We start from the raw sequence: 22,684 nt of genomic DNA, 5'->3' as shown, positions 1-22,684 counted from the left end.
CACCATGTCTTTGCTTTGTCATGCATGCAAACGGGAGAAATTTGTGTACTTGTACAAAATATTATGTACTTGTAAAAGGGATTTTAAAAAATAATGTGAATGTACATGGTCAACACAAATGGTGTAGGCCACTTCTATGCAACAATTATATCAAATACAATATACACAAAAGTATGTGGACACCCCTTCAAATTAATGGATTCGGCTAATTTCAGCCACACCCGTTGCTGACAGGTGTATAAAATCAAGCACACCGCCATGCAATCTCCATAGACAAACATTGGCAGTAGAATGGCCTTACTGAAGAGCTCAGTGACTTTCAACGTGGCACCATCATAGGATGCCACCTTACCGACAAGTCAGTTCGTCAAATTTCTGCCCTGCTAGAGCTGCCCCGGTCAACTGTAAGTGCTGTTATTGTGAAGTGGAAACGTCTAGGAGCAACAACGGTTTAGCCGTGAAGTGGTAGGCCACACAAGCTCACAGAACGGGACCGCCGAGTGCTGAAACGCATAAAAATCGTCTGTCCTTGGTGGCAACACTCACTACCGAGTTCCAAACTGCCTCTGGAAGCAACGTCAGCACAAGAACTGTTCGTTGGGAGCTTCATGAAATGGGTTTCTATGGCCGAGCAGCCACACACAAGCCTGAGATCACCATGCGCAATGCCAAGAGTCAGCTGGAGTGGTGTAAAGCTCACCGCCATTTGACTCTGGTGCAGTGGAAACGCATTCTCTGGAGTGATGAATCACGCACCATCTGGCAGTCCGACGGACAAATCTGGGTCCTGACCTCAACACAGAGCCCTGACCTCAACCCCGTCGAACACCTTCAGGATGAATTGGAACGCCGACTGCGAGCCAGGCCTAATCGCCCAACATCAGTGCCCGACCTCACGAATGCTCTTGTGGCTGAATGGAAGCAATTCTCCACAGCAATGTTCCAACATCTAGTGGAAAGCCTTCCCAGAAGAGTGGAGGCTGTTATAGCAGCAAAGGGGGGACCAACTCCATATTAATGCCCATGAGTTTGGAATGAGATGTTCGAAGAGCAGGTGTGAGATGTAATCTACACCTCCATTAGGCTGATGGAAATCATCATTATTTTGTTTAATGATTTTCAATTTAAGTGTCATTATTTCTATATAGCCTAAGCTTTCTCGTTCTGAACTTCTAACGCGAGTGGGACAGGTGTGGCTTCGTGACAATGATCAAGAACAGCTGCTCACCGATTTGACAGCTCCAAAGCAGTTATACCACAGACACCGCCAAAACATCAGATATGCGGGTGTCGGCTATAGCCGGTGAACGCTTGATCTGATTGAATCTAGGCCTAAAGACCTTGATTCGCAAGTGATCCTACTGAAACAACAGTTTCACTGAGGAAGGGTGAGGATTGCCCCCCTTTTGGCCAAATGCTGTTACCACAAAAACAATTCCCCCAAAAGGTCTATCCTCATAAACAGCATCCATACATACAGAGGGTATAGTTTGAACAACACATTTTATCATGTTATTGCAGAATTATTTATTCAAATAAATATGCAATGCATACATTTTGTTTTTCCATATTATTTCACATAAATATTCAAACAGGGTTTGTCCATGGTAGGGATGCCAAGATTTAAATGTTTTTTCTGTTTCCTCTAACCAAAACAATATTAATATCTGGATCCACTGTTCTAAACACCGTTTTATGTCAGGGGTGACAATAGTGATACTCCAATTTATAATTGTCTGTGTTAACTCACTTTACTTTATAACGCTATATATTATGTGTGTATATAGCTAAATAATTTAACTTTATTGTGCCAGCTTGCAAGTCAAGAATTCACACCTAATATTCATAGTTAATAATATAGAATATTGAACATATATTATTTACAATCTAAAAAAATTACTGTATGTGTCAGACGTAGGTTAAATTGTGAAAACATGTTGAAATATATAAAACTTTAGAGTTTAGACAAATATTTTGCAGATATAGAATAAAATTAATCTACTATGCTTTTTTTGTTGTCTAAACACAAATTAACAACGCTATTGTAAGTTCTGATGAAAATCAAAGGGAAACAGTCATGCAAGGCTATTACAGTCAATCATCCAAACATCTAATATTAAATGTCATTCTGTACAAGGAGATCAGTCAGATTGTTTAGAAAGTAAAAGGATAGTCACCCCCTAATCAAAGTTTGTCAGATGTTTTCATAACTTCAAAAGTGAGCCATATTCCACACCATCTATTGTGTAGATCCTGCCCACTATATTGCATTAGGAGAAATCTAAAAGCTATGAAATCCATATTAAGTGGAAACATGTGTAACATCTACACAAAAAATTGCATGGAACATAGACTATGCTAATCTTTTATTTTATAACAGACCATTATTGAGATATGAAAAACTCTCACAAACTTTCATGATTTGGGGGTAAACAATCCCTTTAAGTGCTGAGCAAGAAACAAGCATTATGATCCACAAAGATTCTTAACTCTCAATTACATTTAGACTAATAGAAAAAGATAAACTAAGATTAGTTGTCGCATAATGTATCTCAAAAGTACACAGCATTACTATCTCTTTATACATTTCCATGGTGACTCACATCGTCAGGTGTCTCACGATGGCTTGTCACCTTCTTTCTTCAGACGGCTATGGAGGAAAATAATATTAATAAACTATTAATGTCAGCGCAATAGTTCATCAATAATCCAAGATCCCACTTTTGTCTAGTGATTTATGATTTCTCAATAAATGCTGATACATACAGTAACAGTCAAAAGTCTGGACACACCTACTCATTCAAGGTTTTTTTCTTTATTTTTACAATTTTTTTACATTGAAGAACAATAGTGAAGACATCAAAACTATGAAATAACACATATGGAATCATGTAGTAACCAAAAAAGTGTTAAACAAATCAAAATTGATTTTATATTTGAGATTCTTCAAATAGCCACCCTTTGCCTTGATGACAGCTTTGCACACTCTTGGCATTCTCTCAACCAGCTTCACCTGGAATGCTTTTCCAACAGTCTTGAAGGAGTTCCCACATATGCTGAGCACTTGTTGGCTGCTTTTCCTTCACTCTGCCGTCCGACTCATCCCAAACAGGGTTTAATTGGGTGGAGGTCAGGGGATTGTGGAGGCCAAAGGACACATTTCCACCGGTCTAATGTCCATTGCTCGTGTTTCTTGGCCCAAGCAGGTCTCTTCTTATTATTTGTGTCCTTTAGTAGTGGTTTATTTGCAGCAATTCTACCATGAAGGCCTGATTCACACAGTCCCCTCTGAACAGTTGATGTTGAGATGTGTCTGTGACTTGAACTCTGTGAAGCATTTATTTGGGCTGCAATTTCTGAGGCTGGTAACTCTAATGAACTTATCCTCTGCAGCAGAGGTAACTCTGGGTCTTCCATTCCTGTGGTGGTCCTCATGAGAGCCAGTTTCATCATAGTGCTTGATGGTTTTTGCGACTACATTTGAAGAAATGTTCCATATTGACTGACCTTCATGTCTTAAAGTAATGATGGACTGTAATTTCTCTTTGCTTATTTGAGCGGTTCTTGTTATAATATGGACTTGGTCTTTTACCAAATAGGGCTATGTTCTGTAAACCCCCCCTACCTTGTCACAACACAACTGATTGGCTCAAATGCATTAAGAAGGAAAGAAATTCCACAAATTAACTTTTAAGAAGGCACACCTGTTAATTGAAATGCATTCCAGGTGACTACCTCATGAAGCTGGTTGAGAGAATGCCAAGAGTGTGCAAAGCTGTCATCAAGGCAAAGGGTGGCTATTTGAAGAATCTCAAATATAAAATCAATTTTGATTTGTTTAACACTTTTTTGGTTACTAGATGATTCCATATGTGTTATTTCATCGTTTTTGATGCCTTCCCTATTATTCTACAATGTAGAAAATAGTAAAAATAAAGAAAAACCCATTAATGAGTAGGTGTGTCCAAACCTTTGACTGTTACTGTAAATAAAAGCATTGGCTCCTTTAAAGTATTCACTGTGTTTAGGTGACATTTATTTTGAATAAAATTGAATATTAGCTCATCAATAATCAAGATCCAACTTTGTCTAGTGATTTCAATTTTTTAATAAATGCATAAATGAAAGCACTGTGTTCACGTAAACTGTTGTTGTCGTTGTTGTTCGGAGTTGGTAATCACCTCACCTGTAGTAATCCTCCTGTCCGGGCATAGGCCCCCCGTGTTGTAGGTGGTGGTGTCCGTGCAGCCACTGCTGCTCCATGGCCAGCCTCTGCAGCTCTGCTGACTGGGCGTGCATGGCCTGGAGCTGGTGGGCTGCAGACATCTGGGGGATGGGCCCCTGGAGCTCACGGGGGTACCCTGCTCCTGCAACAGCTGCATAGGCTGTTTGGATGTTGATCAAGGGGCACAAAACATCAGAGTGCGTCTCAGTCACCTCACAATCACAGAATTATAGTCTGAATACAGTGAATTGAATGTGTGTGTGTATGAGTGTGTGTTAAGGTTCCTCACCAAACAGTGGGTGTCGCAGCATGTCGTGGTCGTGGGGCAGGTCGTTGGGGAAGGGGAAGCGGGCCAGACGGGGCCCTGGAGCCAGGGGATCCAGAGGGTGGGGGCCATTACCTGGGTGACAGTAACACACATCATCTAATGAGGCAGGAGAACAAACAATATATAAATTAACACATTTCATAAACATCAGTTAATATTGGAAGGGGGACGAACAGTGCACACATATCAACTCATGACTACACTGGTAGGTATACAGAGTAATACAGTGAGGAGAGTCAGCTTCTTCTCTCAGCATTAAGACTATCAAACAACATTAAATAAGAATATAAAAAATATATATAATACAAATCAAGTGTTCTTGTTTTTAAAACAATAATCAATTTGTGCTTATCCAGTACACACATATCCTGAAGATGTAACAAAACAAGACAGAATAGAAGTGTCCATACCCTCACCTTGGTTGAGTGGGTCCTGCTGGTGCAGGTGTAGGTGTGAGTGGATGTGGGAGTGCTGGTGGTGATGCGGCGTGACGTTGAGCATCTGCAGCCTGGCGGCCGGGTCGTTAGCCACAGACGCCATCCTCTCAGCATGGAGCCTCTCAGCAGTCAGTCGCTCAGCGTAGCTCAGCTCTGGACGCATCTGGGGCCCGGCCAGGGCCAGCGCCTGCCTCTCCCTCTCCAGGTGGTTCTGCATTACCGGGTGGAAGTGGCCAAAGGGGTGGTGGGGCGGCCCAGCGATGTGGGGCAGGGCCAGGGCTCCATGTCTGGCAAAGTGCTCCATGGGGTTGGCTGATGGATGCATGTTCTCCATCTCTGGGGGTTTGACCTCGAAGCCAGGCTTCATCCTCTCGCGGAGCTCCCTCTCCCGGAGGTTACGGAGCTCCCTCTCTCTCAGGCTGGGCTCGGCGGCGTACAGGCCGGGCATGTGGTAGGCCAGCAGAGGGTCCCCGGGGGACAGGGACACGAAGAAGGGGTGGTTGCGATTGGTGGGGGACATGACGTGGGGTCGGGCGTACTCACTGAGGGTGCGCAAGGCCGGGGTGTCGGGGCCGATGTAAGGGGGCACAGCGGCCACACTGGTGGGGGGCTGCTCGAAGGAGGAGCACATGTGGACCTGGCCGGACATTTGGACATCACTCATACGGCTGTCATGGGACGAGCTGGACGCTCTCTGGAAGAGAAAGAGGCCCATTTAGGTGGTTCAAATTTGCGAGAAAACAATGTATAGAGCCCTAGAGGTATCCAAAACATCCAACTGATAACATTGTTGTACTAGTATGTAATAATATCATTGATAACATTGTTGTACTAGTATGTAATAATATCATTGATAACATTGCTGAGATACACAGACATCACGTCAGTTATGTCAAAGAAAAAGAGGAATAGAGGGAATAGCACCACAGCATATTACTCACAGCATTTTTGTCTTCCTGCCTCTCCCTCTCCCTCTCCCTCTCCCTCTCCCTCTCCCTCTCCCTCTCCCTCTCTCTGTCCTTCTCCCTCTCTCGGGCGTTGTGCTCAGCCTCTCTCTTGGATCTCTCTACAGCCTCCTCTCTCTTCTTGGCCAGCTTGGACGAGGCCAGGGGAGTGAAGAACAGGTCTGTTCTGGAGCACGAGTTGTAGCCACGGTCCAGGTGTTTGAAAAACCTGAAATGAATCAAACAGCATATATAGCAATCACACAACAATATTGTTTGAGAACATATGTAATTCAGATTAACAACATCTGTTAACATTTTAGAAACACAAGGTCAACAATATGGCCACAATTAACTCTGTAAAGGAGGCCCATCTTACAGGACTGTCTGGAGTAATGTCATGCAGTAAGTACCGTGCTGATTGGCTTGCATGACTGGCGATGTTGACAACGGAAGGTTCTGGCGAGGGACTTCTGGGTGGAGGGGGCGGGCTCTCAGGCTCCTCACACTCATCCAATGGCTCCTCTTTAATCTGGACATGTGACCCTCCAATGCCAATGGGGTTTCCGGGTGAGGGGCGCAGGGAGGAGGAGGGCTGGAGACCAGAGACTGGACCCATGGTAGAGGGAGAGGAGGCAGAGAGGACAGGGTGCATGGTTGAGGGGGCAGAGGAGGGCAGGGAGGAGTGGGGGTGGGAGTGGCTGCCTCTGCCAGGGAGGTTCTGCAGCTGAGTGAGCACGGGAGGCTGGGGTGGGAGTCCCTGCTGCATGGGCAGGGACTGGGGCATGAGCTGGAGGGGGGGTGGAGGGGCACCGGGAGGGTGCTGGTTGGGCAGGGAGTTGAGGGGCTTCAGTGCTGGGGGAGGGGGCAGGTTGGACGGCATCTGGGGGAAAGGAGGAGCAAGAGAAGAAGAGAGGTGTGGTGGCTGCTTGTGAGATGGATGGATGGGTGTGGTTGGGGGTGGTTTGATTTGGGGCCCGGAGGTGAGGGGGAGGGCCTGGGGGAAGGTGGGTTCCCTGGGAAAGTGAGGAAGGGGTCGCTGGGGGTGGGGGCCCTGGGTGGGAGAACCATGGAGGGACAGGTGCTGGGTGGGAGGCAGAGAGCCAGGAGGAGGAAGAGGACCCTGGAATACAGGAGATGGAGGATGGAAGGCCTGTCCCAGCGGCGGAGGGAGGGGTGAGGGGCCAGCGAGAGGGTGAGAGGAGGGGGGTGGGGGTCGGCTGTGTGGGGGACTTGTCTGATAGCTAACTGACTGACCAGCCTGAGCAGAGGTGGCTGAAGGCTGGGGGGGCTCTAGGGAGGGGGGTGCCTGGGCCTGTACCTGGCCAGACTCTGCAGAGGGAGAGGTACCCTGGGGAGGCAGGGATGTGGTTGAGCCCGCAACCTGTGGTTGAGGAACAGTCTGTGGGGTCTGTGTTTCAGCCAGGGCAGCAGCAGGAGGGGCACTGACGGTCTCTACTGGCGCCTGGTGGGCACCCTGGTGCTGCTGGGCAGAGGAATCGGAGTCGCTCTCGTTGCCCTGGCGAGGGCTGGGGATGCTGGGGGAGGAGGAGCGGTTGTCCTGGTCGATGTCTTTGGTGTCGCTGCTGCCGTCGTCTTGGGCACTGCGGCTGTCTGAGCAGCTCTCCTCCTCCACCTCAACCCCTTCTGCCTCAGCCTCTCCATCGCCCTCCGACCGGCACTCCGCCTGTTCACCCTGAGAGGAGGACGGAGACACAAGGTTAGAATTGTTGGTGAGGGGAGGTTCTCATCATGCTAATGTTACACGAAAAGGGCCACTGGATAGATCTAGGCACACCCAACAAAGTAGCTCAGTGCAGGAAGATAAGACATTAACTGAAGAACAATGAGGCAACAAAAGTGATACGTTTCTGAGAACTGGTTTAGCACATTTTGCTTCTCTCTGATCTTGCACCTTTTAGCTGCCATTGCTTCACTCTTGTCTTACACTCTGTCTCACCTGCTGTGTCTTGGTCCTTTTAGTTGGAGTTCTCTCAGGCTCCTCTGGGTCCTGGGCTGCACTCTCCCTGGAACGTTTAGTACTCTTTGGTAGGGGCGCCTCTTCCTTGATATTCTGTTGGATGGAAGGAATATAATTAACTTATTCCATTCAGTTCTACATGTATGTACAACATAGTAAAAAGTATTTGGACAAAGGGGAAGCCCTGGTCTGAACGGCAGAAATACAACTAGATGTTATGATTGTATATGATATTAGGTGTACTTAAATTCACAAATGCGCCATTACTGTGCATACAAATCTATATCCCTAACTTCAAAAAGAATATATGTGTGTGACTGTACCTTGCCAGGCTTCTTTGTGGAATCAGTCTTGTCTAAGCAGGAGGTTCTGGATGCGTTGGAGGTGGAGCTAGCCCCACTGGGGGCGGGAGAGGGATGGCTACTGGACTGCTGGTCTTCACTGGTAGGAGAGCCGGTCAGCCTCTTGTGGCCACTTCTTAGTGAAGACAACTGGTGAGAAATACAACTTGGAGTAAGTATTGAAAGAGATTATAACAACAATAGAGAGAGAAAGATAATGATGAGGGTGGTAGTGACTGACTGAGTGACTGAGAAAGAGAGGGAAAGAGAGAGGAGTGAGGGTGGCAGGGAGGAATACACTAGATGGGGCTAAGATGGGAGGTTCCCAGGCTTACCGGTGTTCTGCTGCGTCGCGTCCTCATGCCGTGCTTCCCGTTGCCATCCTCTTCCTCTTTGACAGGTTTGAACATGAAGGGAGGGTCAGCAGGCTTGGGGCCAGGCGGCAGGCGGCCATGTTTGTTGTAGTAGGTACGACAGGTGGTACACAGGAGGATGTTATCCCGGCCTCCGTGCTGCCAGTCCTTAGAGGCTGAAATTAAAGCAATGAATTGAATAAACTTTATTGATCACAAGAGGAGAAATTGTATTTGTCACCAACATAGGACACAGACATACAGTACATCAGAACCCATTGACCTGAGCACTGGTGGCTGGTGGAGCAAGTATGAACTGTACTTACTGGTAGTGGCACAGTGTCTACAGGTGCCCTGCTCGCTGTCTTCACTGTCCAGGTCCTCCTCACTGGCTGAACTTATGTCCACTGCAGGAGAGAGAAGAGATCAGATAAAGACTATACCCACTCCTATTGTGTTATCTACAGTTACTGGACTAGAAGATAGAAATAGGCCCTTAGTGTTCTACACACAGATTAAGCCTAGTTCTGGATTAAAAAGCATGCACATTTAGTCCAATAGGGGAGAGTGGGGTAAACTGAGTCAAAAGGGTAAATTGAGCCACCCTTGTTTTTAGGAAACCATACACATAATGTATAATTTGACCAAATATTTAGGAAGAGGTCTGTGAAGGAAGAAACCACATGGGGAAAAAAACGGATTTTCACCAAGTCAAATGAATTTATTGTGTAAGAGTTTTCATGATGCTTGTATCTAAACCAAAGTAGATAATTTTAAGATTGTTATAATCAGTTGGGGCCAACTCCTGGACAGTCTGTGCTGCAACGTGGCGTTGGTGGATGGAGCTAGACATGATGTCCCAGATGTGCTCAATTGGATTCAGGTCTGGGGAACGGGCGGTCCATAGCATCAATGCCTTCCTCTTGCAGGAACTGCTGACACACTCCAGCCACATGAGGTCTAGCATTGTCTTGCATTAGGAGGAACCCAGGGCCAACCGCACCAGCATATGGTCTCACAAGCGGTCTGAGGATCTCATCTCGGTACCTAATGGCAGTCAGGCTACCTCTGGCGAGCACATGGAGGGCTGTGCGGCCCCCCAAAGAAATGCCACCCCACACCATGACTGACCCACCGCCAAACCGGTCATGCTGGAGGATGTTGCAGGAAGCAGAACGTTCTCCACGGCGTCTCCAGACTCTGTCACGTCTGTCACATGTGCTCAGTGTGAACCTGCTTTCATCTGTGAAGAGCACAGGGCGCAAGTGGCGAATTTGCCAATCTTGGTGTTCTCTGGCAAATGCCAAACGTCCTGCACGGTGTTGGGCTGTAAGCACAACCCCCACCTGTGGACGTCGGGCCCTCATACCACCCTCATGGAGTCTGTTTCTGACCGTTTGAGCAGACACATGCACATTTGTGGCCTGCTGGAGGTCATTTTGCAGGGCTCTGGCAGTGCTCCTCCTGCTCCTCCTTGCACAAAGGCGGAGAATTCAGTCCTGCTGCTGGGTTGTTGCACTCGTACGGCCTCCTCCACGTCTCCTGATGTACTGGCCTGTCTCCTGGTAGCGCCTCCATGCTCTGGACACTACGCTGACAGACACAGCAAACCTTCTTGCCACAGCTCGCATTGATGTGCCATCCTGGATGAGCTGCACTACCTGAGCCACTTGTGTGGGTTGTAGACTCCGTCTCATGCTACCACTAGAGTGAAAGCACCGCCAGCATTCAAAAGTGACCAAAACATCAGCCAGGAAGCATAGGAACTGAGAAGTGGTCTGTGGTCACCACCTGCAAAACCAGTCCTTTATTAGGGGTGTCTTGCTAATTGCCTATAATTTCCACCTGTTGTCTATTCCATTTGCACAACAGCATGTGAAATGTATCGTCAATCAGTGTTGCTTCCTAAGTTGACAGTTTGATTTCACAGAAGTGTGATTGACTTGGAGTTACATTGTGTTGTTTAAGTGTTCCCTTTATTCTTTTGAGCAGTGTATATATATATATATATATATATATATATATATATATATATATATATACACTATATGACCAAAAGTATGTGGACAACTGAACATCTCATTCCAAAATCATGGGCATTAATATGGAGTTGGTTCCCCCTTTGTTGCTATAACAGCTTCCACGCTTCTGGGAAGACTTTCCACTAGATGTTGGAACATTGCTGCGGGGACTTGCTTCCATTCAGCCACAAGAGCATTCGTGAGGTCGGTCACTGATGTTGGCCGATTAGGCCTGGCTCGCAGATGGCGTTCCAATTCATCCCAAAGGTATTCGATGGGGTTGAGGTCAGGGCTCTGTGCAGGCCAGTCAAGTTCTTCCACACCGATCTCAAAAAAACATTTCTGTATGGACCTCGCTTTGTGCACAGGGGCATTGTCATGCTGAAACGGCCTTCCCAAAACTGTTGCCACAAAGTTGGAAGCACAGAATCGTCTAGAATGTCATTGTATGCTGTAGCGTTAAGATTTCCCTTCACTGGAACTAAGGGGCCTAGCCCGAACCATGAAAAACAGCCCCAGACCATTATTACTCCTCCACCAAACTTTACAGTTGGCACTATGCATTGGGGCAGGTAGCGTTCTCCTGGCATCCGCCAAACCCTGATTCATCCGTCGGACTGCCAGATGGAGAAGCATGATTCATCACTCCAGAGAACGCGTTTCCACTGCTCCAGAGTCCAATGGTGGCAAGCTTTACACCACTCCAGCCGACGCTCGGCATTGCGCATGGTGATCATAGGCTTGTGTGCGGCAGCTCGGCCATGGAAACCCATTTCATGAAGCTCTCGACGAACAGTTCTTGTACTGACGTTGCTTCCAGAGGCAGTTTGGAACTTGGTAGTGAGTGTTACAACTAGGGCTGTTGCGCTGACTGTATTACCACCACACCGGCAGTCACAAGTCATGAAGGCAGTCAAATACCACATGACCGTTTAGTCACGGTAATTAGGGTTCTTCAAGCTCTGATGCTGCTGCTGGTCATTAGTAGCCTACCAAACTTGCTAACTGCCTGGTACTCAGCACTCTATTGTCCCTCTAATCACTCTGACATCAATGCAAATCTAATCAAAAATCAAACACTTCATGAGAGCTCATGAGCTCATGTTGCACAACATTTCTATAGGCTATGCAATTGCGGGAGAAAACAGAGTGATGGCCGCTAATAAGAAGAGGAGGATCCCATCAGCTTTCTATAGGCTAGGCCTACTATATTTATTTCTCAACTTTCCTAACTTTAAGCACATTGCTTATATTTACAACAGGAGTATAGCCTACCTGGTTGGCATGAAAATAAACCACGGGGAAAAGCGTCTTACATTCGCTATTTAAGTGCATAGATGACATGTATTTTTTCCACTGGCCCTGCTTCGATACAGGTACATGATAATGGTCCATTCTAAATCAAAACAAATGTCACACATATATTATTTAGTATATGTAATGACAAGATTAAATCAAGAATAGTCTGATGGGTGACAATATTAGCCTATCACTTGTGAATTATATATTGTCAGTTGTAAATGATGCCCAGCATAAGAAACAAAGCCTTTTTTTTGTGACTTTTTCTAATCATAATCGCACACCTCATGTATATGTTTTAATAAGGTTTGTATCACAACTAAAGTGGCCAAATAACTTCTTAAAATTAAGCACATTAATCAGTTTTACAAGGGGTGTAGATTCTAACTGAGTTTCAAGTTTGAGGAAGATAATTTTCACCATTAAAATACACCTTTATAATAAAAGCATTACATGCATAATTGCATTTGCGGTCACTTTTGATAATGGTGTTTTCCGCTAATGGAACATTCACGCTTATAGCCTACTACCATGTGTGCATTGCTGCGCTTATAATGTGAAGAAATAGCCTAATCAAATCAAATCAAATGTTATTTGCCACATGTGCCGAATACAACAGGTGTAGACCTTACAGTGAAATGCTTACTTACAAGCCCTTAACCAACAATGCAGTTTTTTAAGAAGAAAAAAAGAGTTAAGTAAAAAATAGATAAGTAAAAAATAGAAAATAGCAAATAATTAAAGAGCAGCAGTAAAATAAAATAACAGTAGGGAGGCTATATACACAGGGGGGTACCGGTACAGAGTCAATGTGCGGGGGCACCAGTTAGTCGAGGTAATTTAGGTAATATGTACATGTGGGCAGAGTTAAAGTGACTATGCATAAATAATAAACAGAGTAGCAACAGTGTAAAATGTGGTCCTCTGTAGCTCAATTGGTAGAGCATGGCGCTTGTAACGCCAGGGTAGTGGGTTCGATCCCCGGGACCACCCATACGTAAAAATGTATGCACACATGACTGTAAGTCGCTTTGGATAAAAGCGTCTGCTAAATTGCATATTATATTATATTATTATAAAAGAGGGGGTTGGGGTGGGGTGGGGGGGCAATGCAAATAGTCTGGGTAGCCATGATTAGCTGTTCAGGAGTCTTATGGCTTGGGGGTAGAAGCTGTTAAGAAGCCTTTTGGACCTAGACTTGGCGCTCCGGTCCCGCTTGCCGTGAGGTAGCACAGAGAACAGTCTATGACTACGGTGGCTGTAGTCTGACAATTTTTAGGGCCTTCCTCTGACACATAGTTTATCAACATTTTAAGCTAAACGTTCTAATCTGTTGCGTCAGCCACATTGTATAAAAAAAGGTTTTTTGATGCTAGTGGTTGTATCAATTTGGGATCTATCACATCCCACAACTGTCTCAGACTATGTTTGGAATATTTATTTCTCGCACAGAATAGAATAGGTTGACTTTTGTACTATGGGGGATAGCAGATTCACATAGGCTAGTGCTTTTGCTGTTTGTTAGGCCTACTCATCTTGTTGGCTGACCAAAATTAAATGTGGACAGTTCTTCCAGTATCTTCAATATGCACCTCGGAATTGGATAAAGACGCGCGCAGTTGCGTCCCCGATGAACTGTCTTCACTTGTAGCCTGTGAGAAAGCCCCGATCATGTGACGGAGAGCCATGTGAGTGAGAGGCACTTCAGATTGCGCAGCACACTCAGGGAGAAGGGCACAACGCAGCACTCTGAGCCGCAAAAGGCATGGATTATTTTAGGGTGCATTACGGCCACAAAGGGGATGCCGCCGTGAAATTCGAGGCATTATCAACTGCTTGTCAAATTGTGAATGAGAGACTATTGGAGTGTGTACAGCCTGCGCAAAAAAACAAAGCAGAACTCATGCCTTTCAAGCGACTTTTTCAAATCATCATTAGAGTCTCATCATGCAGCCTTACAATATATTAAAAATCAAAACATATAGCCCAACATTTGTAGATGTTGGGCTTCCAACCATCTGCCTCTAACCCTAGGAAGCTCTTTGCCACATTCTCCTCCCTGCTGAATCATCCTCTCCACCCTCTCCGAGCTGGGCATCTCCGGCGCGGCTCACTCTTGGATTGCGTCCTACCTGACCGGTCGCTCCTACCAAGTGGCGTGGCGAGAAGCTGTCTCCGCACCACGTGCTCTCACCACTGGTGTCCCCCAGGGCTCAGTTCTAGGCCCTCTCCTATTCTCGCTATACACCAAGTCACTTGGCTCTGTCATATCCTCACATGGCCTCTCCTATCATTGCTACGCTGACGACACACAACTAATCTTCTCCTTTCCCCCTTCTGATAACCAGGTGGCGAATCGCATCTCTGCATGTCTGGCAGACATATCAGTATGGATGACGGATCACCACCTCAAGCTGAACCTTGGCAAGACGGAGCTGCTCTTCCTCCCGGGGAAGGACTGCCTGTTCCATGATCTCGCCATCACGGTTGACAACTCCGTTGTGTCCTCCTCCCAGAGTGCGAAGAGCCTTGGCGTGACCCTGGACAACACCCTGTCGTTCTCTGCTAACATCAAGGCGGTGACCCGATCCTGTAGGTTCATGCTCTACAACATTCGAGAGTACGACCCTGCCTTACACAGGAAGCGGCACAGGTCCTAATCCAGGCACTTGTCATCTCCCGTCTGGATTACTGCAACTCGCTGTTGGCTGGGCTCCCTGCCTGTGCCATTAAACCCCTACAACTCATCCAGAATGCCGCAGCCCGTCTGGTGTTCAACCTTCCCAAGTTCTCTCACGTCACCCCGCTCCTCCGCACACTCCACTGGCTTCCAGTTGAAGCTCGCATCTGCTACAAGACCATGGTGCTTGCCTACGGAGCTGTGAGGGGAACGGCACCTCCGTACCTTCAGGCTCTGATCAGTCCCTACACCCAAACGAGGGCATTGCGTTCATCCACCTCTGGCCTGCTGGCTCCCCTACCTCTGCGAAAGCATAGTTCCCGCTCAGCCCAGTCAAAACTGTTCGCTGCTCTGGCACCCCAATGGTGGAACAAGCTCCCTCACGACGCCAGGACAGCGGAGTCACTCACCACCTTCCGGAGACATTTGAAACCCCACCTCTTTAAGGAATACCTGGGATAGGATAAAGTAATCCTTCTATCCCCCCTTACCCCAACCCCCCAAAAAAAAAAAAAAAAACATTGTAAAGTGGGTATCCCACTGGCTATAAGGTGAATGCACCTATTTGTAAGTCGCTCTGGATAAGAGCGTCTGCTAAATGATGTAAATGTAAATGTAGATCAACTAAAGTTACATTAATAACTCTAAATTAAGCACATAGAAGTACCTATTTCTTTGTTAACCGCTCAACACAGAATAGCCACATGTGCGCACTCCCTCAAATCGTTTGGAGAAGATATTTATATTTTATTCAGCTTTGTTCAATTGTATTCTTTAAACTATAAAATAATGCCACGGAATTATAAGCAAATCTTGTCTGCTAAATGAACTAGTGTTGCCCACAGCCATTTAGCATAGCCACATCAGGACCTAACATAAGGACAACTCAGAGTATGCTATTCTTTTCTTCTGAAATAGACTACATTTTCTTCATATCATGCTTCTATAGACCTGTCTAAAATAAAACATGGATTTATTGTGAAGGTGTAGGCTATATTACATGGATTTATTAGACTTTTTAAAATGGCTTGTAGGCTATGTGTTGAAGCCAGGAGATGCTAAATGTGTTTATGTTAATTAACGGTCAATTACCGTGAGACCGACAGTTATTTGGGGCGGCAGGTAGCTTAGTGATTAAGAGCGTTGTGCCAGTAACCGAAAGGTCGCTGGTTCTAATCCCCGAGCCGATTAGGTGAAAAATCTGTCGATGTGCCCTTGAGCAAGGCACTTAACCCTAATTGCTCCTGTAAGTCGCTCTGGATAAGAGCGTCTGCTAAATTACTAAAATGTAATGTAAATGTATTTGCTTGACAATCACCGGCTGATGAAATTTAGTGACCGCCACAGCCCTAGTTGCAACCGAGGACAGACCATTTTTACGCGCTACGCGCTTCAGCGGCCCCGTTCTGTGAGCTTGTGTGGCCTACTACTTTGCGGCTGAGCCGTTGTTGCTCCTAGATGTTTCCACTTCACAATAATAGCACTTACAATTGACCAGGGTAGCTCTAGCAGGGCAGAAATTTGACGAACTGACTTGTTAGAAAGGTGGCATCCTATGACAGTGCCACGTTCTTTTGTATACAGTGGGGAAAAATAGTATTTAGTCAGCCACCAATTGTGCAAGTTCTCCCACTTAAAAAGATGAGAGAGGCCTGTAATTTTCATCATAGGTACACGTCAACTATGACAGACAAAATGAGCATTTTTTTTCCAGAAAATCACATTGTAGGATTTTTAATGAATTTATTTGCAATTTATGGTGGAAAATAAGTATTTGGTCAATAACAAAAGTTTCTCAATACTTTGTTATATACCCTTTGTTGGCAATGACACAGGTCAAACGTTTTCTGTAAGTCTTCACAAGGTTTTCACACACTGTTGCTGGTATTTTGGCCCATTCCTCCATGCAGATCTCCTCTAGAGCAGTGATGTTTTGGGGCTGTCGCTGGGCAACACAGACTTTCAACTCCCGCCAAAGATTTTCTATGGGGTTGAGATCTGGAGACTGGCTAGGTCACACCAGGACCTTGAAATGCTTCTTACGAAGCCACTCCTTCGTTGCCCGGGCGGTGTGTTTGGGATCATTGTCATGCTGAAAGACCCAGCCACGTTTCATCTTCAATGCCCTTGCTGATGGAAGGAGGTTTTCACTCAAAATCTCACGATACATGGCCCCATTCATTCTTTCTTTTACACGGATCAGTCGTCCTGGTCCCTTTGCAGAAAAACAGCCCCAAAGCATGATGTTTCCACCCCCGTGCTTCACAGTAGGTATGGTGTTCTTTGGATGCAACTCAGCATTCTTTGTCCTCCAAACACGACGAGTTGAGTTTTTACCAAAAAGTTATATTTTGGTTTCATCTGACCATATGACATTCTCCAAATGCACTCTAGCAAACTTCAGACGGGCCTGGACATGTACTGGCTTAAGCAGGGGGACACGTCTGGCACTGCAGGATTTGAGTCCCTGGCGGCGTAGTGTGTTACTGATGGTAGGCTTTGTTACTTTGGTCCTAGCTCTCTGCAGGTCATTCACTAGGTCCCCCCGTGTGGTTCTGGGATTTTTGCTCACCGTTCTTGTGATCATTTTGACCCCACGGGGTGAGATCTTGCGTGTTGCCCCAGATCGAGGAAGATTATCACTTGTATGTCTTCCATTTCCTAATAATTGTTCCCACAGTTGATTTCTTCAAATCAAGCTGCTTAGCTATTGCAGATTCAGTCTTCCCAGCCTGGTTCAGGTCTACAATTTTGTTTCTGGTGTCCTTTGACAGCTCTTTGGTCTTGGCCATAGTGGAGTTTGGAGTGTGACTGTTTGAGGTTGTGGACAGGTGTCTTTTATACTGATAACAAGTTCAAACAGGTGCCAATAATACAGGTAACAAGTGGAGGACAGAGGAGCCTCTTAAAGAAGAAGTTACAGGTCTGTGAGAGCCAGAAATCTTGCTTGTTTGTAGGTGACCAAATACTTATTTTCCACCATAATTTGCAAATAAATTCATTAAAAATCCTACAATGTGATTTTGTGGATTTTTTTTTCTCAATTTGTCTGTCATAGTTGACGTGTACCTATGATGAAAATTACAGGCCTCTCTCATCTTTTTAAGTGGGAGAACTTGCACAATTGGTGGCTGACTAAATACTTTTTTCCCCCACTGTATATAGTGTATATCTTTGTTAGAAAGAATACTATATTTTCCTTGACTGAGTGATGCTGAATGTAAAAAATAGCTCCACTTACCCCACTATCCCCTACTAGTCCTAATCTGTGTCAGGGAACCCGGCCATAAAATAAGCTAAATCTTTGAGGAATTGAAAACCCCTGGCACTCACTGGATTGGGACCGGGAGGGGGTGTTCACAGTGGCAGCGGCGGCGCGAGTCTTGGCCTTGCGTGAGGACGGCTGTCTACGGTGCTGACGGTATGGCCGCGTGCCTGCAGCCTCAGGCGTCTTCTTCCAGTGGTAGTAGAATGTGATCAACTCCCCCTGCCAACAACACAACACGTGATTTAAGAAGAGGGCACAGTGTGCAGATTCCAATGAAGATGAAGATACAGATATTGAATTTGAGTTGCTGTAGTGTGTTACAGGTTTTGGTTTTTCCATTTATGTTTTGAGGTTGGACTTTAGCACGTATAGCACGTTAGCACGTAGGGCGCACCGATTGGTGTCACATCGTTAGTCAGTATGTGTTACACATGTGCTGGTTGCCGTCTCATTAGTCGGAAGGTGTTTCACCTGTGCTGTCCCTGGTGATATTTAAGAGTTGCTGGCCCAGTGCCCCAGTGGTCTTGAGAGATGTGGAGGGTCAACACCTTTAGTTGGCGCTCTCTATTTGATTTCTAGAAAAACATTCCTTTGTCTGATCTTCCATGTTTTCGTGTTGCTCCACCTTTTCGGTTTGCTTCCTGTCTTTAAGTTTGGTGTGGGTTTTTCTTTTGTTTGTCTCTTCTTGGACAAATTTTGTTGGCGCTCATGGTGGGTGTCTTTTAGGTTCCAGTTGTTGTTGCTAGTCAACTTTCAGTGGACACCCCCATGAGTATCTTTCAGAACCCCTCCTAAAACCCCACCTGTTTCGTTTTGGTTATTGTCAGTGACTGTTTGAGTGAAATGATTTGGTTTTCTTGCTGGGGAACGTAACAAGTATGTCAACAAATACACCAAATCAGAAGGAACCACTGACTGCATTGCAAACAGTTAGGTATGTTGATTGTGTGTATAGTCATGTCCAGTTACATCTGTCTGTTATGTCTAGACAGACATAAGAGACAGTATGATAGTAAAATATATTACACCAGGTGTTTTCATTTACCGTTTTCTTGTTGGGCAGAAGCTCTTTGCGAATCCTGAAGAAATTCTTGCCGTACTGTCTCAAACCTTTGATGAACCGCTTCTGTTGATTGTAAAGTGATTGTGGGGGAAATAAAAACAAACAGTCAACATAGTTCCCAAACATATGATATGTGCAATATACCATGCAGTGTAAATGTGTTTCATATTGTTTCACTATTGTCTATGTTACACAATGGCCATAATACATATTGAACATGCATAGCATTGTTGCTGGGAGTAACCCGATGTAACCACAGAGCAGCCCTAAGAACACATAGGGCCATATTCTGTCTTGGAATTTGAGCGCTTAACTAAACATCAAGGAATGATTTATGCAAAAGTCAAGAGTTACAACGCTCATCTCAACTCTAAATCGGGCCGTAGTGCCTAAAGTTAAACATTGTCTTTGGACCTGAAGTAAGCATGGTGCAAGGCTGCCTTACCACATCATCTTCTGACCAACATTTCTCAATGAGTTTGGGTACAGGTTTCTTCACTAGGCGCTGGAGAGCTTTAGCTGCATCGTAGCGGCTGGCGTGTAACTGTAGAGGGAGGGAGACAATCACAGATCTACTGAGAAGGGTTCAAGATCTTATTCGTAAAAATATATTGTTTTTACAATTGTACACGTGATATTTTTTTATAAAAACATTTCTCTACAATGTAAAAAAATATAAAAAATATAAAAAATAATAATAGATTATTTTCAAAAATAGAAAACATAATACATGAAAAAGGTAAAAATGAAATGATCTCATTGTTCTATTTCATATTCCCATTTAAATGCAGAAAAGTATTCCTGCTCACCATGTTCAAAGCGTTGAGTGTGGTGTCGTCACGAGAGGCCGCCAAACACCCGTCCTCTGTGGATCCTCCGTCACACATCCCTGCAAACGCTGCCATGCTCCTTCAATCAGGAAGAGACAGAGAAGATAAATAAATCCTGCTGTGCAGTCAGTCAGGATGACAAGCATGACAAACATTGTGCACTACAGCCGCCTACAGAAGCGTTTTGTAATGACATTATCTTTAACAATAATGACCTGACAGGCTAGCTAGAAGAACTCTGATAGGACTTTATACTAAATGACAACTAAAAACCAGCAGCAGTCACACCTCCTTGATATGCTCATCAAGCTGAAACGATTATGTTCTGCACACAACTTAATTACCATAATAACGCACTTCACTCTTACTCTCAACACCAGTGTTATGCAACGCTGACAGACACCAGGTTTTGTATGAATCCCATCCGTCGTTAAATCTGGCAGGGTTCTTATGCACCATTCATCACACAAGAGATACAGTATGAGTGTAGCCTGGTCCCAGATCTGTTTGTGCTGTATAGCCAACAACAACCACAGGAGTTGGCTATACAGCACAAACAGATCTGGGACCAAGCTAATATGAGTGCTGCTGAGTCAACACTAACCTGGCAGCTCTGAGGTACATGAGGAGGTCACAATCATTGACCCCTGGCATCCACACCAGCTCTTCATTCTCTGTCTGGGTCTGCACACCAAACACAGGGCGTGGTTGCAGCTCAGGGAGCTTAGCCTGCATACGCACAAATAATACAGACAGATAAATACCATGTTAGTCTCACTGTCACAGACAATTTACTATAGTGATATGAGATATACATACAGACAAATATATGACAGGTTATGACAGTAAGATAGTTAATGACATACTGTATGTATCATGTAGCTCTCAGATTTTGCAACACTAAACCAATGTAGATTGTCGAAGGCATACCGGTACTGCTCTATGGTATGGTCTCAAATGGGCAATACATTAGAGAGTGACATCCTGCTTAAAGGGGGTTAATGGACTATTACCTGATGACTTGATCCCACTCTGATCTCCCCCTGGGTGCTATTCAGGCTCCTGGAAATAGGGATAATTCAGTTATAACATATAACAGTTAGATATAACATTACATTGTTATATTATTATGTTATTGTACATTTCAGAACATGAATTATCCTCTATGTTATCATATTTGCAAATGATTTGAACAGAAGAAAAATAAATCAAGAAACATTTTATTAGATAATCATTGAAAAGGAGAAGGCACAACGCTTGCTCACCATTAAAAACTCATTGTTTTATTCAAGTCACATCTTGACAAAATGTCATTATCAATTGTAGTATCAATCAAGTGAACAGTGTAATGGCAGGTAGGTAGGTAGCCCAGCGGCTAAGCAGTTGGAGCATTAGCTGAAAGGTTGACTGTTTGAATCCCGAGCCGGGCGCTAGAAATAAAGGGGGGATTTGATCTGACAACTGAAGGGCTGCTGGGTTCACATCTTAACAACAATCCCCTACCGTTGGGCTTTTGAGCAGGGCCCTTAACCCCACAACATGCTCTTCATCCAGGGGCGCTGCACTGTAGTTTGACCCTGTGCTCCTCTCAACTGTGTGTGATGTGTGCTATCAAATTTCTGTTGTTTGCTGTAACATATGGACAGTTAAATTGTATTGCATTGTAATGTTTATAACCATATAACAATGTTAATGTTCTGTTCTAAAACAAAAAAACTAGTACTAGATACATCCCTTTTTCTGACATACTAGTACATGCATATGCAAAAGGGATTATGCATATTTAACACAAGTCACAAGTGTAAAGGCAAATACACTATCTGAGCCTAGCAATATTTTAATCCCTAATCTAAATATTTCATAATATTACGGAGTTAATCTTGCATTTCAATTGGGCAGCGGTTTCCTTTAATCCCGCCCATCCATCAGTGAAAGCCAATCTGAATGCGGCTATTACGTTCCCTCCAAACATTACATAAACGAGTCTCGTCCCCAGCCGCTTGCAAAGCATATCAATCACACTTCCCTTCATTTAACAAAATAACAAGCATAGCATGATGGATGTTGCTTTTGAGTGTATAATAACGCATACTTTAAATTTAAAATAAACATCCTCACATCGTCAGTGTCTATTTACGTGGCCCGACAGTCTCGCAAAATGGGGTATTGACATAAGTCTCTTCCCGGGAGCCGAAGTGAAAATCGACAGAAACCACAAATCTGTGACAGCTGAATTGACAGTAATAAATCCACAATGCACCGCGTGATCAATTACACACCCAGCTAGATACTGAAATATTTTCTCCGTACGACAGATTGCTTGCTTTAGCTACATGGATCGAGCTAACGCCATCGCGACCATTGCAATTCCAAGTATGTCATAAAAATGGCAATGTAAACAGAAATGTAAGATATTCGCGACTAAAACAATGTAAATTTACGAGGCAACTCGATTACCTTCTCGGACTGAACAGGTCGTCCATGTCGGAGGCTCTTTTGGTGTCGTTGTTAGGTTGACACTGTCAGCGTAGTGGTCGATACAAACTATGCTATTCCATACTACTCAAAATGGAGGCTAAGAGGAGACGATTTTTTTCATAGCACTAAACTGTGCAATGACCTCAGCCCCAACGCTCAGCCTTCAAAATTCCCTTCTCCGTAGACATAACGGAGCATGTGCCGCCGTCGCTAATAGGATAATCTACTGTAGTGTCCACAGAGCCATGCCCCAGAGTGCATCGATACAAAAATATTTAACAGCCTCGAACGCATCAGATATTATTCAGAATTCCAGGAAAACTGTAGAGCGCCAGAGTACTGAACAGGTTCACACCTGGATACATTATCCAGCACAGACTGATATTCCAGGAATACATATTTTAAGAATCAATTATATAACTAATGCTAGACTATA

At 44.9% G+C, this 22,684-nt stretch overlaps 1 protein-coding gene across 7 annotated transcripts; it reads right to left on the bottom strand.

Moving 5' to 3' along the window:
• Positions 1-1,502: 1,502 nt before the first annotated feature.
• On the bottom strand, positions 1,503-22,505 carry LOC121578188 (arginine-glutamic acid dipeptide repeats protein-like). Of its 7 annotated transcripts, none has more exons than XM_041892370.2 (17): positions 22,228-22,505; positions 20,784-20,832; positions 20,375-20,499; positions 19,750-19,849; positions 19,386-19,484; positions 18,923-19,003; positions 17,943-18,096; positions 8,936-9,016; positions 8,592-8,785; positions 8,239-8,406; positions 7,895-8,008; positions 6,348-7,630; positions 5,932-6,163; positions 4,964-5,684; positions 4,515-4,649; positions 4,182-4,385; positions 1,503-2,650 (listed from the first exon to the last, which is right to left on the bottom strand). In XM_041892370.2, exons 1-16 carry the CDS (start codon positions 22,251-22,253, stop codon positions 4,183-4,185), a joined length of 3,765 nt encoding a protein of 1,254 aa, XP_041748304.2. In that variant the 5' UTR covers positions 22,254-22,505; the 3' UTR covers positions 1,503-2,650; position 4,182. The 7 variants fall into 7 exon arrangements, with proteins under 7 accessions (XP_041748304.2, XP_041748300.2, XP_041748302.2 ...); XM_041892366.2 differs by having other exon boundaries at positions 4,187-4,385; XM_041892368.2 differs by having other exon boundaries at positions 4,187-4,385; positions 4,515-4,625.
• Positions 22,506-22,684: the final 179 nt, after the last annotated feature.

The sequence above is a fragment of the Coregonus clupeaformis genome, chromosome 12 (assembly GCF_020615455.1).
Source record: "Coregonus clupeaformis isolate EN_2021a chromosome 12, ASM2061545v1, whole genome shotgun sequence".
NCBI lineage: Eukaryota > Metazoa > Chordata > Actinopteri > Salmoniformes > Salmonidae > Coregonus > Coregonus clupeaformis.
The sequence above is the reverse complement of the archived record's forward strand: the minus strand, read 5'-3'. Positions and strand labels throughout refer to the sequence as shown.

Bases quoted from the DNA above. Each gene is read 5' to 3' on its own strand.
- LOC121578188 (XM_041892366.2), bottom strand. From the start codon at position 22,253: ATGGACGACCTGTTCAGTCCGAGAAG. The intron at 20,833-22,227 runs GTAATCGAGTTG...CCCTATTTCCAG, and splicing joins GACCTGTTCAGTCCGAGAAG to GAGCCTGAATAGCACCCAGG. The intron at 7,631-7,894 runs GTGAGACAGAGT...TCCTCCTCTCAG, and splicing joins AAAGGACCAAGACACAGCAG to GGTGAACAGGCGGAGTGCCG.